This window comes from Numenius arquata, chromosome 5 (genome assembly GCF_964106895.1).
Source record: "Numenius arquata chromosome 5, bNumArq3.hap1.1, whole genome shotgun sequence".
NCBI lineage: Eukaryota > Metazoa > Chordata > Aves > Charadriiformes > Scolopacidae > Numenius > Numenius arquata.
In genome coordinates this window covers 69,656,426-69,675,368 of record NC_133580.1, presented here as the reverse complement: position 1 = coordinate 69,675,368, position 18,943 = coordinate 69,656,426, and the positions used below count along the sequence as shown (strand labels likewise).

Here is an 18,943-nt window from a genome sequence, read left to right as displayed (position 1 = left end):
GAGGGGGGTCATCCTCCCCCTCTGCCCTGCCCTGGGGAGGCCCCATCTGGAGCACTGGGACCAGTTGTGGGCTCCCCATTTCCAGAAGGACAGGGAACTGCTGGAGAGGGGACAGCAGAGGGCTACAAAGATGCTGAGGGGCCTGGAGCATCTCTCTGCTGAGGAAAGGCTGAGGGACTTGGGTCTTTTTAGTCTGGAGAAGAGAAGACTGAGGGGGGATCTGATCAACACCTATAAATACTTCAAGGGTGGGTGTCAGGAGGATGGGGCCAGTCTTTTCTCAGTGGTGCCCAGGGACAGGACAAGAGGGAATGGGCACAAACTGGAACATGGGAAGTTCCATCTCAACATGAGGAGGAACTTCTTTGCTGTGAGGGTGGCAGAGCCCTGGAAGAGGCTGCCCAGAGAGGTGGTGGAGTCTCCTTCTCTGGAGACATTCCAAACCCACCTGGACACGTTCCTTTGGGACCTGCTCTGGGTGCCCCTGCTGTGGCAGGGGGTTGGAGGAGATGATCTCCAGAGGTCCCTTCCAATTCCGTATCATTCTGGGATTACTTTTATTAGTAAATACCTTCTAAGTGCAACCAGGAGGATGGAACACTCCAAGCTTCTTATATAGTGACGGCATTTGTTCATGTGTAAAGAAAGATACACAGAACAAAGTGAATCCGCACACCCTTTGTGTAGTTTCCAAGCACGATATGAATCAAGTTCCTCCAAAGACACACTAAAGAGGTCAGATCTGCTCGTTTGGGGCTTTTGGTTTTGTTTTTAGTTTGGGGTTTTTGTTGGTGTTGTTTGTTGGGGATTTTCTGGGAGTTTTTTTGGTGTTGTTTTTTTTTTTTTTGTTTGTTTGTTTTTTTAAATTACAGAAGTTCTTAGCAAATGCATAAGCAGCAGCTGAGAAATCAGTGAAATAACCCCCAAAAAATCCAACCCGGCACCAATTTTGGGAAGTGAGAACTGAGCCTGATGCAGGAAGTCCTCAGCTCTTGCAGTTTGGCTGCTATGGGAGGCTTGGCACAAATCTGTTAGGTTTTGTACAGACGCTTACAGAAAACATTAACTCTGTTGAAGAGTTACAAACAAACAGAACTTTATCAAGGCCAGGGTCCCCTCGTTCTGTTTAGTGATAATGAAAAGGGTTATTTTTTAATCTTGCCCACATCAGGAGTGGAGATAAAACACTAAACCCATGAGCAGCTGAGCTCATAGTCACATTATTATATTTATTTAAATTTCATTATCTCGTATTTGTTGCCTTAGATAAATAATACCTTTATTGTTATTATTTGTTGCCTTAGATAAATAATACCTTTAATAAGAAATAATTGAAGTGGTCAAGGAATAAAATTAAGTAGATACAGTTGCTATCATCAGAGGTATATAATGAATGTTTTCAGATTAGATTTGTGAAACAGGTGGATTGTGAAGCATTGACAAAGAAAAGGGACCTGCAAAGAGTTTCAGCATCACATTCAAACACCTTGGGATGCAAAAATTGAGGAAGCGACCAGCCAAACTGCAGCCTGGACTGCCAGGAACAAGATATTCACAATTTGTAAAGTTGCTTTAGAAAAAACATTTTTTAAACCCCACCACATAAAAATCCCTCAGGAGCTCCTGCTCTCCTCTCGCCTGACGCTACCGACCTCGGCACTACCTGCTCCCTGCAGAAAACAGTTAATTTTATCTATTTCCTCTGACCGCACCACGCACAGAAACCCAGTCCCCATGCCGCTCTCCCGCACCCCCCCGCCTTCGTTCTCTCTGTTAATACATCTTTATCCCGCATCCAACCCCCTCCCCCCCGAACTGCTTTCACAGCACCAACAGCTTGTGTTTGCATTATAAACTGCGATATTTTTAGGGTGAAGCTGTTACTGTCATCACTCCCGTTTTTAACACATGCTGCTCCTCACTCGGCAGCACCGGGGTCACAGAGCGACACGACCCTTTCTCCTACGCCAGGGACGTTTTGACATAAATCAAGGCTCGCACTGCGCTAACAGAAATAGCAGAGTCACGGATCTGCAGCAAACTGGGAGGAGGGAAAAAAAGAAGGAAAAAAAATAAATACACAGGAGGCTTGGGAATTGCACATCCACTCTCCATTACACGCATGGAACAAACGCAAATCACATCCATGAGTGGTGTAATCCCACCCTAAGTTATATTCCTGCCTCCCCATGATTGCCACTGGGCATTTCTGCACGTTGCAGCTGCGTGGAATTACACGGAATTAAAGTATTTCTCAGAGGGAATCACTTGAGTAACTGCAGTGGGAAATTTCTCACGGTATTTTGGCACTTGATAGTTTGCACAAACAGAAGAGTCAAAAAAAAAAAAAAAACCACCACATTTTTCTTTTCTCCCCATCTTTCATTTCCCATCTCGGTTGACACCTAAGAGGTTTCTCTGCAACACTTTTGATTCATTATCTCCGAGATAATGAATCAAATTCATTTTGAGGGGATGAGCCTGCCCTGCATTTCCCAGATCCGACTTCATTTAGACTGAATGAGCTTAAAAGAAAACAACTCTGGGCTGTAATGTCTTTCTCACACCATTGAAAATATTTACAAAAGTTTAAAATTTAAAATACAAAACAAAATAGCCCCGACGTAGGTCTCAACCCAAGCCTTGCAGGGCACTTGCTCCCTCTCCTCCTCGGCACAGCGTCCTAATTGCCCCGAGGAGCTTATTAAAACTTAACCTGCCCCCCCCCCGTTGGTTCAGGGTCCAGTGCCCTCCTTCTCTTGGGCATTTCCCTTTCTTCCCAGCTGGTGACGGGATTCGGTGTAAATACAGTAAGCAGGACATCTCCTCGTCCCTGGGGAGATGACCATCTTCACCATCTTACAATCCAGACAGCACCTGCTGAAAAGTATCACCTCACTGCTTTTCAAAAAGATTTACGGCCGTTAACACACTGGAATTAATTTATCTTGCATATTATTGACTTCAAATTTGTTCTACTAAATCTGGTCTCAACCCCTCCACACAAACTTAAGTGCCAAGAAGGCCGCCAGTTTGCAAACCAAAAATATAACGAATAAAGTTCATGCGGCTTCCTTTAAAGCGTTTTGAAGCGTGCAGAGAAAGGTGGAAAAATACTTGAACAGAAAACGGACAGAAAAGGTAGAATCTGAAGGATGATTCGATAAATGGTGCAACAGATCAACGGGCAAGAGGTGTCCGAGTGCCGAGAAGAGCTGTACTGACTTCTACTCAGGGCATTTCACATAAGGATGTGTCTAAAACTAAAACTTTTAAGTTACTGGTCAAAAAAGAAGAAAAAAAATATCTGATCTTAGCTACCAAAAATTATACTATGGAAAAGATAGTTTCATCTTTGCATTTTATAAACTTACCACCCAATTCCCTGTTTTAGCACAAACGGAAGAGGATTAAAATAAAAGAACAAACAAGGGGGGGATAATTCTTGACAGTTGCAAGTAAATTGAGATCATACAGTCATCACGAGTGCTCCTGTTCTCAATTACGAGCTGATCCCGTGAGGATGAAAATTTCCACGGCTCCAACGTGAAGCTCCTCGTGATTATTCAAAGTAGAAATTTAACATCCAGCAAACCCTGCAAGGCCATTTCGCATCTTATAGCTTCTCCCCAAAAGCTGAGACAGGTTTCAATCCCATATACACACTGGAACGTGCAAGAGAAACCCAATCCAGGTGTTTTTCACACCTCAGTCCCTGAAGATGCCTCAGTGATGATTAGTGATATCGCAAACAAACAAGAGCTTAATGGCCATTAGCGTCACATCTCATGTTGGGAGCCCTGCACAGCACAGAGAAGTCCTCATTACCTAATTAAGAACCACTATTTGTTTTTCAAAATAATCTCATTTTTTATGCCAAGCAGATTTACAGTATGTAGCAAAATGAGCTGGTTTTCATACATGCAGAATCGATCCAAGCAGTTGAAAATTAATTCCTTCTACTGTTAAATTGAGCATCAGTGTTACATGCTAAATTATTGAGTTCATACAGCTGCAAGAAACTCAGTAACTACACTGCCCACCCTACTCTTAAATGGAATTAAATTGAAGTTTTGCTCAGAGTTACACTCAGCAACTCCAACTCTGTGGCAGGAAGGGAATTACTCCAAATTTACACTGTTTCATCTCAGATCAGAATCCGCTTCCCAAAGTATATTGCCTTTTGGCTTAAGTAGCAGCAAGAATTTGGCTTGATTTTACCAAGCCAATCACCCACATCACCCACACAAGAGGATGCTTATTGTTTTTAAACGTCAGTGGGGAAGGCTGTGATTGTGGCTATGCCCTTAAATCACTAGCCCCCTCCCTGTCCCTCCAGCCCCTATCACAAAATTGGCCTTAAGTGGGATTATTCCCGTGAAAGCTCCGGCAAAGACTCAGAGGAGAGGGCTGACAGCAGGTCCGGCCTTGGAAATAATAAGCACCAGCTGCAGCTTCTGCCTCTCTGCTCGGGAGCCCTTGGAGCGCAATCAAAGCGCAGCAATCCGCCTCTAGCTCCCCCTGACATCCCAATGCCAAGAGCTGGCACCATCAGAACGCTGCTTCTGGCGCCACTCTCCCTGGAATTAAAACACAGTGCTCTGGCGAGGGATGTCAAACCACAGCAGACGAGAATCGCTTACTTTAGCCTCCTCCTGTATGTTTAAACTGTCATTCCCGAGTAATCTGCTTTAAAAAAAATCAACAAAAAAGAGAAATAATAAGATTAACTAACTTCTTCCATTGGGATAAAAGAAAAATGTACTGCAGCTTCTTGTTTAGCGCAATTCAATTTCCTCAGAGATTTTACTCTGTGTGCCCTACCTTTGGTACAGCTATAAGGGGAAAAAAAAAAAAGGCATCTTTAAAATCAGCAAAGAGGAAACTCCCACCATAACCAGTCGTGTGAATCGGGTACATGGGGAGGAGGCGGAGGGCGGCTGCTGGGGGCAGAGCACATCACAGGGGGAAGAAAGGCCAGAGGCAGAAAACTCTCGGAAAGCAGCAAGAGCCGAGGGACAGCAAGCGGAGGCTCTAAACCCTTCTGTCAGCAAACTGGTGGATTCACTACTGCAATATATTATTTTTCACATCTTGATTTATAAGGAAAAAAAAAAAAGCTAGCTTTTATTAAGCCTTTGGCAGAACTCTGGAGCCTTTTATTTCTTTTTTCCTTCTTTCCCTTCACAATCCCTACTTTTCTACATCACTTTTATGGAGATATTATGAGACACGCCGGGCTCAGCTCCTGCTTTTCCTCTCAAGACAAGCCCTTGGTGCCCATGATCCCCGTCCCCAGCGCCCGCGCACAGGGATGCAGAGCAGCAGTGCTGATGCAGTAGCACCAGTTCCAACGCTAGGGATAAAGCTGTGTCAGCTCTTCTATTATCAACACTTTTTTCCTGACCTTATATCTCTGCTGAAAATATGACTCGGGTCCAAAAACCTCCTCCCCAAAACGACCAGTCTTTCTGTCTCCCAACAATTTTATTTATCAATAAAATTTCTGCCTCCCTTTATTTATCAATATATAAAACATCCCCATAAAGGTCATTATGATGCAGTTCTCTTTTTTTATTCATTTTTGACATCTAGAATCACAGAATGGTTCGGGTGGGAAGGGACCTTAAAGCCCACCCAGTCCCACCCCCTGCCCTGGGCAGGGACACCTCCCACCAGACCAGGTTGCTCCAAGCCCCCTCCAACCTGGCCTTGAACCCCTCCAGGGATGGGGCAGCCACAGCTTCTCTGGGCAACCTGGGCCAGGCTCTCACCACCCTCACACCAAAGAAGTTCTTCCCCACATCTCAGCTCCATCTCCCCTCTGTCAGTGTCAAACCCTTCCCTCTCCTCCTATGGCTCCCCTCCCTCATCCAGAGTCCCTCCCCAGCTTTCCTGGAGCCCCTTGAGGGACTGGAATATGAATTCAATAATATGGCAACGAAATGAGCAAATACTGATTTCTAAGCCTTTCTGGTACTGTTATTACAGCTTTGAAAACAATTTTTCTAGAACTGACTCGTGGTGGGATTGAAAGGTTTTCCGGGCTATACTAGGAGAAGAGCCCGAGATTGCTTGGAAGGTCATTTATTGACTACAACATGACAAATCAAAAAAGAAGTTATTATTTATGAGAGAAAGAGAGGGAGAGAATATATAAAAATCAATCCACCTACACTAGAATGTACTTTTAAAAATCCCAAAGCACCGAAGAGCCCAAAACCGTAGGAATAAGATGGAGCAAGGTCTGAGCAGACCTGTGCCACAGACAGGCCCATGGGAACGGGAAAAAAGATGAATTTACTGCCCCCTTGGCTCACCCTGTACTCACTACTCTGGTTCTGCTCTCCTGAGCCTGCAGATCCTCCCCGAAACCCCGGGACACGCTTCAGAGGGAGCTTTGGAATCCTCTGTCTAGTAGCCCACTGGGTGACTAAGTATTTGGCAAGCAAATCCAAACCCACGGGCTGCTGCCGCTGGAAGTAGCTGTCAAATGGAAATTAAATTATCACCTGGGAATTAATTTTCAAGCTCAAATCCTCACCACGGTTTAAGCAGCCTCGTCCAGCAGGACATGACTGACTCGACCAGCCAGCATCAAACGGGTCAAGCGAGACTGCTTGGTGGAACTGCACTTCAGGAGTTACTGAAAAAGGGTCAGGTGTGGAAAGATGGATCCTCCTCGCTGTAGGACAGAAGGATGCTGGGCATCCAGCCACGGGGACTCAGAACCTGGCAACATTGGTGACCACTGGCTGGCACACCACTGGCTGGACTGGTTACCAGTGGACCACCACTGCTGGCGACTGGAGCACTGCAGAAATTCATCGTATCTCCTTCTTCCCCGCTTTTTTATTGGTAGAGCCGTGTGTGGATGTCCTCTTGTGTTTTTAGCACTCGCAAAGCTTTCAGTCCTCATTTTAGCCAGTACTAAACTGTTTTCACCACCAACCCAGATCATAAATCCTTTTCCAAGAAGAAAGGGAGATGCGTTACCCCTCTGTTTTTCAGGCTTCTCAGCCATTATAAATAAGAGCACACCCTACAGAAGGGAGGACTCGGGATGGTTTTAGCCCCTTGACAATAGGAATAACCGCCTCATCACCCGGGGCTTTCCAAAAACCACCCCCTGACTGCAGGCAGGCACAGGCAAAACTGTCTTTTGCCAGTATGCTCCATTTGAAAAAGCTGACTAACTGGGCTACAAGCCCCGTTTGAAGAGTAAAATCATGATTAAATGTATCACTGAGCACACATGGTGGTACCTTCCTTCCCGAGACATACACACCTGATCTTTCCATCTTAAAAAATACCAACAATTCAGTACAAACCTGTCTCAAAGGGGTGGATTATGAAAGACGCCGCAATTTCTAAGGGCAACCTGAAGCACCGGTTGGGCTTTCTGATATGTCAAACGGCGTCCAGGTTTCTCCAGGAAGAGCATCTCACCCCGGAGACACCCCCTGCCAGCCGGTGCGGCGGCAGGAACAACGCGATGGCCGCAGGGGGATGCCGAGGCGGGGAAGAGGAGACCGTACCTTCGTGGGTAGGCTCCGGGTCGGGCGTCAGGGAGATGTCGTCCAGCTCCCGCAGGCAGAGCCACTCTCCATCCATCGAGACGCGGAATTTGCAAAGATAGATGGTCTCCATGGCAGCCTGAGTGATCTTGTCGGTGGTGGGGGTTGGCATGTCGCTTTGAGGCGTCAGAGCAGACATGATGACTCAGCTGGTACAACAACAACGGGGGGAAAAATGATAAGGGCTAAAAAGAAAAGCTGTCTGAAGAAGAAAATGAGAAATACCTCGCTATTAAAGGGCAGGTATGCTCAGGATGGCACAGCCTGCTCTGGCCTTTTTCGTATATAAAGCAAGGTAAAAGCGCTGCTCCTTTGGGCTCGGCTCTTCCCCCCTCCTTGCCTCCGACTGCCGTCGTCTTCAGCTACACTAGAGGCTATCGATCCTGAGCGACCACAGAAAAACCAGCTCCTGCATCAAAGGCAGGAGGGGAAAAAAAAAAAAAAAAAAAACCTAAAAAAAAAAAAATATATATATATATATATATATAAAAAAAGAAGAAGGAAAAAGAATGGCTTCCTCTGACGATTACCCAAGTGAAAACAAAGGAAGAGGGCAGGGAGAGGTATCCAAGGCTTGCCGAAATCCAAGTGCTGTGGTCCCTTCCTCGCCGGCGAGCGCCAAGGGGGTTGGTTGTGCGCAGCGAGCAGGGTGTCGGCCAAAATGGCTGACTAATGAACTGAACCGAAAATTCCGGCTCATGTGACCGGCTGCTCCAAGCGCCGGGCGAGCGGATTCCCAGGATGCTGCTGCCACCGCCGCCGCCACCGCCGCTGCTGCTGCGTCCTCGGAGGCTGCCGATGCAGGGGATGGCAATTAGGGGGCTCGTCAGCCTCAGCACCTCCTCGCCAGGCAATTAGCGAGCGCCGGGCGGGTTTCTCCCCACGTTAGGAAGCGGCAGGGAGGAAAATACAAAGAGGCATCTGTCTTGCCTTCCACGCGCCCGGATGTCACGACAGGGATCGAACCAGCATCTTTGTTTTGGCGGTGGGCGTGCACCTCGCCCTTTGGGTTTTATTCGCCTTTCAGCTCAAATTTCCCACGTGCAGGGGGGAAAAAAAAAAAAAAAAAATAAAACAATGTTAAGATGGATTTATCCTCTCAGGGAAACAGCAAAGGAAAAAAAAAAAAGAGATCGGGATCTAAGAACTGGAGGATTAAGCTCTTTTGGGAGGGCACGTGCACATGGAAGGACAATGAGGGAAAACACCACGGAAATCTACAGCTACGGGACCAAATCTTGCACTTTGAAAACCTCACCTGAAAATCAGGACCGCTCAGGTGGGGCTGATGAAGACGTATTTACAGAGAAACAGCTTTTTTCAACCTCTCAAAAATAAGAGGACAGCACTACGTTGTTCCGTCCCTTCCTGGCCAGGTGAATTTCCTCCGTGTCCCCAGCCCACGCTGCCCCATCTCTAGGGGACAAGAGGTCCCCGCTCAACAAGGGGGGGACACGGTACCACCACCCACTTCCACCACGATACAAGGCAACAATAAATTAGCTTATCTCACTTTATTCCTGTGTGGCTCCAGTATATTTGTGGAGAGTAGATGCGTAGCATCCATCTGAACTGGACCCCTGTCCCCCTGCCCCCACCGTGTAGATTCAGAAAAGGCTGATTGTTCCCCAAAAAAGCGTGTTGATAGGAACATATGAATGATTAATACACAGCATCTTAATTATTCTCCACATTTTTTTCTTCCCTAAAGAAATACACTAAAGGATTTGTGTCCATTTTCTCAGGGATGTGAAACGCGACAACTGACCACTGGAGAGAAAATTCAGCATCCCAACGCATATAGCTTCTGGGAAAAAAGCACCCATCACATAAAAACCTCATAAAACCAGAAAAAAAGGGTTAAAAGCTGTTACTTCTAATAGGCAAGAGGAAGCAGTTGCTTTCAGTGAAGGCTTCCTGCTCGGTGCCTAACATTTTGACTCAGCAACTCTTTCCCCCCCCCCATCAGACTAAGACAAACAAAGAACCAAGAGGCATATTATTACAGCGACGCAAAGGAGAATTATTTCACAAACGACAACAGTTACCATTGTTCCTTCTCCCTAGGAGAGAATGGGGTTTATAAACCCTGCTGACAGCATTTTAATTCATATATTTCCACATCCTTCCACCAATGACAACTTCTAGTTTTAGCGTTCACATCGCGCCGCTCCCAAAACCGGTGAAAGTCACCGTAAACCAAGAGCTCCAGGAGAGCAGCCCTTCCCTAACCTTCTGAAAGGGTTCAAACAAACAGCAAATAATCAAAATAAACCCTTTAGAACCAACAAGAGTACCATAAGCTGCTGCGCAAGCTATTATCCCACATATCCAATTACCGGAGAGTTTAATTTCTTTGTTTTGAAACGATTAGGGATACAAACAGGATTAGGTGTAACCCTGCGGCTCCCACTTCCCAACAGAGCTCTGGCAGCTGAATCCAGCAGGAATGACCCACATACCAGGATCACAGCAGACGTTTGTTAAAAAATTAAGTAACTGTTCAACTTCGACCTTTTTTTCCCTTTTTTTTTTTTTTTTTTTTTAAATGCCATTTGCTTCTTCTTAACGCAAGGAAATAAAAGAACCCCAGTCTACCTCTTCCAGCTCAGTTGGATTTGCAGGCTCCTTTATGCCATATTTCTGCTGCAAATACGCCGTAGGGATATTTAACATACTTGAAAAATATTTTTCAACTTCACTTAATTTCAGTTAATTAGTATGTTTTGCCCAGAACAAAGCTTCGGACATAATACACAGATTTTGAACAACTGCCACCTTAAAAGAAACTGAGCTACTTCCCCTCAGAACTCCTTTTTCAGGCTGATTTGTTTTTTCTTGCAGAGTTTTGACAGGGGTATTTGAAGACCTAAGAACCCTTCCACTGTCCAGAGGAGACAGCAATCTCCAGGTTCCATCCAGTACCTGGTTGAGTTTATACCTACAGTATAAAAATACACAACTTGCCTTCCCAACAGAGCTTTCAGGGTAAGCTAAGGCAAGTGGGAAAACAATCAGAAAAGTGGATAACGACCATATGTCAGCTACAGTGCTGTGGGAAAATAAAAACTCTACCCAGAAAACAAAAAAAAACCCCAAAATCCCAAACAGGAACTACCCTGTGACTTACTGACCTGGGAGCCTTTTATCACCACCCGGAAAACACGAGACAAACCTGCCCCTACCCCCGTCCTATGCCTCCAAGTTATAAATCAACACAGCATCTCATAAAGAAGACAAAAGAAAGGTATCAAATATTTGCATTTTTACAAAGCCTTTGATAAAACGACCCCGGAGCTCAAGGCCAAGTGATAAAGCTCCATCTCAGGGCTCAATGAGACAAAAAGGACAAAAGAAAACCAAGTGGAGGCATTAATGAAGAGGAGGTTTATTAACACAGAATCACTTTCTCAATCTCAAACGAGTCCGACAGCCTTGACCGGTCTCACACTCCTCCTACCAGCCACGCTTTGGCAAAGGCGGGTGGAGGCTTTGGCTACGTTATGAAACGGGGCATTTTCTTTGCAAAAAAAATGTTTTCAAGATAAAAGTGTTAGAAATTGACGGTGTTGTAAAGTTAAGACTAATCATTTCAAAGCAAAGCACTGCATCAGCCACCAGCACCTGAAAGCTCAGCTCTCCTGGAAAGTATTTTTAGTTTTACAAAGTGAATAAATCAGAATAATCTAAGCAATAAAACCCAAACGAATTCCCCAAACAACCTTTTGGACACCAACGGGGCACCTTTGGGTGGAGTTTCACTTCCAGCGCCAGCGAGCTGAGTTTCCATCACACGGAGAAAGCTTTCCCCCATCCCTGTGTGGGGACTGCGAAGCAGCCAGACAGCAACACGGCAAAGCCGGCAGATGCGATTACGGCACCAGGTGACCGCGCTGCTTCTGGTTATTTCAAATTTAAAATTCACATATATATATATATACGGAACCATAAAAAAAGCCACTAATGCTATACAAATGGGAACCACTGCCGAAGGAAACTGCCCCATGAGCTCTGCAAGTAGCTGCTCGGCGTGTCTGAGAGAGAGACTGCAATGCCAGAGGTGACTCCATGCCAACAGGGTAAGAAGTCTGAAGAACCACAAGCCTTTCTTTCACAGTCTATAACAAGCATGAACCATGTTCTGGCAGGTTTTCCTAAAGCCTGCGGCCTGCCCGTGGCTGCTGCATCCGATCAGGCAGCCTGGGCCAGTAAAGCAGCTCCCAGGTTTTTAAGCCAAACTATTCCGATTTTCCTATTTTCTGCCCGTGTTCTTGCTCGACACGTGAAAAACCTCTTCCCAGCAAACCTAGGACGGTGACATCTGCTCTCACGCCCTCCCTCTTCCTTCACTTCGGCTGCAACTCTGCCGTCCGACCACATCACCTCAAATGACAGCGGCGCTTTGAACCCCGCACGCTAAAAACACGAGTGGCCAAAAGGAAGTTTAACAACCCAAAAACCAGTGGCACGACTTCTTAATTCCTGGAACAACTGACAAACTGGGTTGTGTTCTTTTTTTTTTGTGTCTACCTACTGTGAAATACAGAGATATTATTTAAGGATTCAAGTAACTCCCATAATTAAGGGTACAATTAAAAAAGGGGAGGGAAAAGCCTACTGGAAGTATCGCAGTATCTGGGAGGCTTTCAACAGCAATGGTTTGAGGATAATCTCTGATTTGTCTTAGTTTTATAAGGAACAAGGTGGGGGTTTGTTTTGCTTTGTTTGGGTGGTTTGAGTTTGGTGGTTGTCGGTTGTTTTTAGAGACAGCATAATCAAGTTGCTTTTACTATATTTAAAAAGAATTCTAAGGATTTACTGCAGCTCAGCATCTTTAAATAAATCTTGTTCCTTCTGTCATGAGTCATCTGTATTGAAAAAAGCAGGGGCTGCTGGCATGAAAAGCTTTTGATGTCTCCTTCCCTCTCGCCTTCACCTGACGTTTGGAACCGTCTCAGCTCTCCTACCTCGTAAATCAGAAAACTTAGAAAGAGAAAGATTAGTTAGAAGGGAAAAAAATATTTCTGAGACAAAAATCTGTAGAGAAAATAAAGTTGTAACAGAGATGCATTCTTATGATTTCATTCTTTGTCACCACATATTCTTCATTTATGCTTGTCGCTGGGCTTCAGGTCCCCAGCACTTCAAATAAACCTCCAAAATATTCTGAATTACCGACTTTGTGGTGTATTGGTCACTACCTCCACTACAACATGTGTCAACAGAGAGTCATTATTTTCATTACCACTCCTGGAAAGGACAGCCTTCGGGCACCGAAGGGAGCAACTCGTGACCCAGGAGGAAACACCCTTCACTAAATTGCCGCTTTCAGTTTACAGCTACACAGAGAGGGATGAGCATTCATAGAGTCTATCGCTTCTTTTTATCTTTAATACACGCACAGGATGCAAAAATAGCCTTCCTCACACTCCTCAGTTTATCTTAACTCTAAAAATAACTCCAGTGTTGAAGAATGGAGGGAAGCAGGCATGAACAACCACAGAATTACACAATCATAGAATGGTGGGGCCAGAAGAGACCTCTGGAGATCATCTCCTCCAACCCCCTGCCACAGCAGGTCCACCCACAGCAGGTCCCACAGGAACGTGTCCACGTGGGTTTGGAATGTCTCCAGAGAAGGAGACTCCACCACCTCTCTGGGCAGCCTCTTCCAGGGCTCTGCCACCCTCACAGCAAAGAAGTTCCTCCTCATGTTCAGATGGAACTTCCCATGTTCCAGTTTGTGCCCATTCCCTCTTGTCCTGTCACTGGGCACCACTGAAAAAAGACTGGCCCCATCCTCCTGACACCCACCCTTTTATAGGGTATTTGTAGGTGTTGATCAGATCCCCCCTCAGTCTTCTCTTCTCCGGACTAAAAAGACCCAAGTCCCTCAGCCTTTCCTCAGCAGAGAGATGCTCCAGGCCCCTCAGCATCTTTGTTGCCCTCTGCTGTCCCCTCTCCAGCAGTTCCCTGTCCTTCTGGAACTGGGGAGCCCACAACTGGACCCAGTGCTCCAGATGGACTCACTTCAGGTGCTGTGGCAGAACAAGGAGGAGCAGATCAAGAGCAGTGGATGCTGAGCAGTTACAGGTTATGGTAACTGGAATTTGTGATACTGGAGAAGAGCCTGTGAAACAGGGCTCCACAGGCCACCCAAGAGTCTCAACACAGCCACCAGAGTCTTTATAACCTTGATTAGCGCCGCCGCAATCCAACGCTGAGCAGAGCAACAGTCACTTTTTCACACAGGAGAAAAGGAAAAGAAAAAACAACCCCAAAACCCAAACCAAGCCAGAGGCGACGAAAAAAATTGATTTACAGACAGAGAAACAGAGTCCAAGACACCACGCAAGTAGATGATGATTTCTGTTCCCTTCAGACACTGCTGTCACTGCGTCTGTCACCCGGTTACCGAGCGGGCTTGGACACACGATACGGCACAGGCAGCTACTGCCTCTGAGACCAAAAAGAACAAGGGAACTTTAATATAGATTTTTAGGCGGCTTTTTTTTTCACCAAGCTCACCTGAAGAGCCGCTGCAGAGTAAGGCTAACACCAGGGATAAAGCGAGATTTTACACTAACTCCTTGTGAACAAACCTGCTGATCTCAGTGCCTCTGTTTTGCCACATCTCCACAGAAACCTTCTACCAAGGAAGTTTGAACAGTAAAAGCATGTGGGCTAAGGATAAATATGTTTCTTAAAGGCTTCTTCTCTATCAGAGGTCGCTCAGTACCTTACACGCACGTCACAGGACTACAGTGGGTGAAGATTTCCTGGTTATGGAAAAAAAAATACGTAAAAGTAAACGTTTTGACAGGAATCTATCAGTTTAAGCAACTCATTGGGGAGGGAGTTTTGGACCGCGGACAAAAAGTTTGCCGTCAGAGACAGCCCTTCACAGGGCTCAAAACAAAAGTTAGGTCACCGCATCTGCTCTTGGCATTACAGGAATTGGCACTGCCTTCTTACCTCACTGCCTACAGCTCTGCTGAGTAACGGCTTAAATAAAAGTACATTAGCTTCAAGATGGAACACCAAAAAAAAAAAAACAAAAAAAAAAAAACAAAAAAGAAGATGATAATGAGCTAATGTGTGAGCAAACGCTCACCTGGGACGTAGGCGGGAGGAGACAAAGCAAAGGCAAACCAGCTCGGTCGCCCACACCTTTGGCCCAAGCCCAGAAGAAGAAGCCGCTGGCTGTTTTCCAGATGGATGGATGGGTGGATGGAAAAGGGAAGATCTCTCCTCACCCACACGCTTAGTTTTTGTTTGTTTTTAAAGCACATGCAACTCCTTCTCGCTACTCCAGCTCACCCAAGCGCACCAGGAGAACCTTACAAAGAACGTCAGGAAGCAGAAAACTATTTTCCACCCAACACGCCCCACACACAGCCATGGCCTTGAGCCCGGCCAAGGGGCCAGCACGCCATGCCCTCGCCTTGGGTTCCCTCAGGAGGCTTCATCCCGAGCCAAGGACGGCTTGGTGGCTTCCAAAGGGACCACCAAACTCGTCCCGAAAGGGGAGAAGCCCCCGTAGCGCTGCTTTTTACGAGATGGTGGGGTCAGCACCGCTTGTCGCTCTCTGTCCCTTCCCTCACACACACACGCCCCTTCCCTCAGGGGAGCCGCCAGGCCACCATGACACACACCACACACACCCCCTTCCTGCCGGCTCAGGGGGCGAGTTTTGGGGGAGAACACCCCATTTCCGGGAGAACACCCCATTTCCAGGAGAACACCGTGGCCCGCGCCGCTCCCTCCCTCAGGCGGGGGCAGCCCGGCCCTCAGCCCCTGCCATGACACCCCCGGGAGGCCCCGAGCCGCCGCCGCCGCCGCCGCCCCGGGGAGGAGCCCCTCAGCTACTCACGGCCGCCGGTGCCGCCGCTTCCCTCCGGCCCCGGGTAGCTCAGCACCAGCACGGGCAGGGCGGCCCCGCCGCGGGCTGCCGGGGGTCTCCACACGCCGGGCGGCGCGGCGGCGGCGGCGGCGCCTCCATGGCCGGGGTAGAGGAGGAAGAAAGGCGCCGAGGCGGGCGCCTCGTCCTCCTCCTCCTCTTCTTCTACCGCCGCCGCCGCCTCCTCCTCCTCCTCCCCGGGCTCGGCCCGCCGCTCCATGGCGGGGGCAAGCTCCGCGCCGGCCCCGTCCCGGGAACTTTCCGCCAGCGGCGAGAGAAGAGGAGCCCGCTCCGCCTCCGCCATCGCCGCCCCGGGCCGCCGGGCCCCGCCCCGGCCGGGAAACAGGGCCGCGGGCCCGGCCTCCGCCCCCGCTGCGCCGGCGAGGAGCGGAGCGGGGCGGGGAAGGGGAACCGGGACGGGGACGGCGGTGTCTCCTTCTCCCGAGGAGCCCCCGTTTCCCTCCGGACCCCCCGGCACAGCGACGTACCTGGCGGCGGAGAGCGGTGGTGCCGTTACGGCGGCGGCGCTGGCCCGGCCCGGCCCGGCCCCGGGGGAGTAGCTTCTCCCCCCGGCCCGGGCCACCGCCACCCCCGTGAAGGAAGATCACGGAAATCCGACAAGAAACGGGTCCCCACACTCCTGTGGGTGCAGGGGCTCCAGGGAATATGGAGGGGATCATCTTCCCCCCCCCCTCCCCTTTTCTAAAGGTTTTGGGTTTGTTGGTTTTTTTTTTTTTCTCCCCCCGCCTCACACCCTTCGCTTTTAACCCTTAACCTTTGCTTTTTCATCCCTGACAATTCGCCTTTCTCACACTTTAAGGAAAAAAACCCCAAACCAACAAGGTAAAGACAAGCCACCTCCTAGCACCAACTCCCCATCGCCTGGGGGGCAGCGGTTCCAAATACAGCCACCGTCCCATCATGTATTTCAGGGTCTTTTCCTACCCCGAACCGGAGGGAAGGAGGCAGCAGCCCCCCCCCAGCGTGTCGAGTCACCCCCTGAGACCAGAGCCCACGTGGGGAAACCACAGATTTTAATCCTAAAAGGAGAAAGGCAGACCCCCCACCTGCTTTACGGGACCCATGAAGGGAAGGCAGGACACCGTCTCCTGTCCCCCCCCGTGCCTTCCCAAGGGAGAGATCTCACGGACAGCAGCGTTTTCCGTCCCTTTGACAAGGGGTGACAACACAAGGTCCAATTATTTATCCTTACTCAACGGTAAGGAACTACTGAAGCCCTAAGAGAACTACCAAACGGGCCACGCTGATGGGAATTCCGCTTAGGAGGTGATCCTTCTGAAGGCAGTAATAAAGGCTTCTCATTAAGGCAGGGCAATTAACGCGGTAGTGTTGACAACGGGCGGGGCGAAAGGACATAAATCTGCCAGTTTTTAAAAGAATATCCTACATTCAGTGCACTTAGGGTAAGCTGAAGCGTGTTGCTGCGTTCTCTCTTTCTAAACCTCGCGTAAAAAATGGCAGAAGCGAGGCCGGAATGGCAGCTGCTTTCTGGAGACTGCTTTTGTTGCTGCTTTCTTTCTTTCTAAATCTCACATAAAAATTGCAAAAGCGAGGCTGCAAAGGCAACTGGTTTCTGGAGGCTGCTTTTTCCAGGGCTGCCCCGAAGTCGGGCAAGGTGTTGCAACTCATTTAACAGACACTTTTAATCCATCTAACGAATCTCACAGCTGAATGGTTCGAATTTCTATTTGTTCTAGGGAGAGTAAAACAACGGCCCGACCGTTGCCGGCAGAATATTGCGGAAGGCAGCTAGGAGAGCCCCGACAAAACTTCAGGCAGCAGCAGACGTATTTCCACGTGGGCAACATCACGGCATCCTCCTTCCCACAGCACTAATAAATCACGGCCGTCCCGGGATCACTCCGACATAAAACCGTACAGGGGAAGAACTATTTATGGCTCCGTCCAATCTCTGAACTAACCAGCTGAAGGTAATGCCATGTTTAATCTTCATTAGAAGGGGTTTGCACGGCGCTGGGCCATCTGCTGGCTGCCTCTGGCTGCGTCAAGAAGAGCGTGGCCAGCAGGTGGAGGGGGGTCATCCTGCCCCTCTGCTCTGCCCTGGGGAGGCCCCGTCTGGAGCACTGGGTCCAGTTGTGGGCTCCCCAGTTCCAGAAGGACAGGGAACTGCTGGAGAGGGGACAGCAAAGGGTTACAAAGATGATGAGGGGCCTGGAGCATCTCTCTGCTGAGGAAAGGCTGAGGGACTTGGGTCTTTTTAGTCTGGAGAAGAGAAGACTGAGGGGGGATCTGATCAACACCTATAAATACCCTATAAAAGGGTGGGTGTCAGGAGGATGGGGCCAGTCTTTTTTCAGTGGTGTCCTGTGACAGGACAAGAGGGAACGGGCACAAACTGGAACATAAGAAGTTCCATCTCAACATGAGGAGGAACTTCTTTGCTATGAGGGTGGCAGAGCCCTGGAAGAGGCTGCCCAGAGAGGTGGTGGAGTCTCCTTCTCTGGAGACATTCCAAACCCGCCTGGACACGTTCCTGTGGGACCTGCTGTGGGTGCCCCTGCTGTGGCAGGGGGTCGGAGGAGATGATCTCCAGAGGTCCCTTCTAACCCCACATCATTCTGTGATTCACTCAGTGTGATTCTGCCTTCCCTCCCGCCTTCAGCCTTCATCCCATCTTTTCATGGGAAAACAGCCCACCCATTTATTTTATTTCCCTTATTTACTGCTCAGGTGGAAGTCACCAGGATTCGCCTTTGCCTAAAGCTTTTCAAGGGGACCACAAAGGATCCTCGCCGCTTGCCTACAGAGCTACAAAAAAGATGGGCATTTCGGCACAAAATGAGAAAGGTGGGTGAGCAGACGCTCTGGGAATGAGATCTCTTGGCAGCTCTGCTGGGTATTTTCCGCATCCCACGTGATGCCTCTTAGACAACCCCATCCCTTCCCAGAAAAAGCACTTAAGCTGCTTTTTTTTTTGCCCCCAGCACCATTACCTTTTCCTGACCTCTTGGCAAAGCCGCAGGAGCGTAGCTCGGCATCATCAGTGGCAGCATCCACCGTGATCCTAATTTCATGGATAGGACCAATTCCCAATGCTTTGTAGTTTCTGTGGTGCAGTATTTAATATTATTATTAATACTATTAGTAGCATTTAATATTATTATCATTATGCAGTATTTAACTGCTGTTCGGCCTGTCAGCAGCAGGGGGCAAACAAATGCAGGGCCAATAAAATCAGCAGAAATTGTAATTTCACTATTTTGTCCTATACATCTACCAACCATAGCAGAACCCCCTCTGAAATTGCCAGCAATAGCTCCACATCCCGTGGACCCGGGATATAGAAGGACCACAGAAAGCCTCCTTACTTCTGTCCCCATCTGTCCAGCTTATGTTTGTTAAAGGGGGAAGTAGAAAAACAATAATCAGCTTTGAAAATTAACACAGACAACAACTAACAGCATGTTCCAGGCAAAAAACAGGC

General features: G+C 48.2%; 1 protein-coding gene across 3 annotated transcripts in view; it reads right to left on the bottom strand.

Moving 5' to 3' along the window:
• RUFY3 (RUN and FYVE domain containing 3) overlaps window positions 1-7,720 on the bottom strand; it is a 40,139-nt gene extending 32,419 nt beyond the window's left edge. For 2 of the 3 annotated variants that reach the window (XM_074148196.1, XM_074148197.1), the window contains exon 1: window positions 7,539-7,716. In XM_074148196.1, coding sequence (XP_074004297.1) covers window positions 7,539-7,716 — 178 coding nt within the window. Of the gene's footprint in view, window positions 1-7,538 lie in introns of all 3 variants that reach the window. The other variant, XM_074148195.1, reaches the window with a different exon arrangement.
• Between the last annotated feature and the right edge of the window lie 11,223 nt (window positions 7,721-18,943).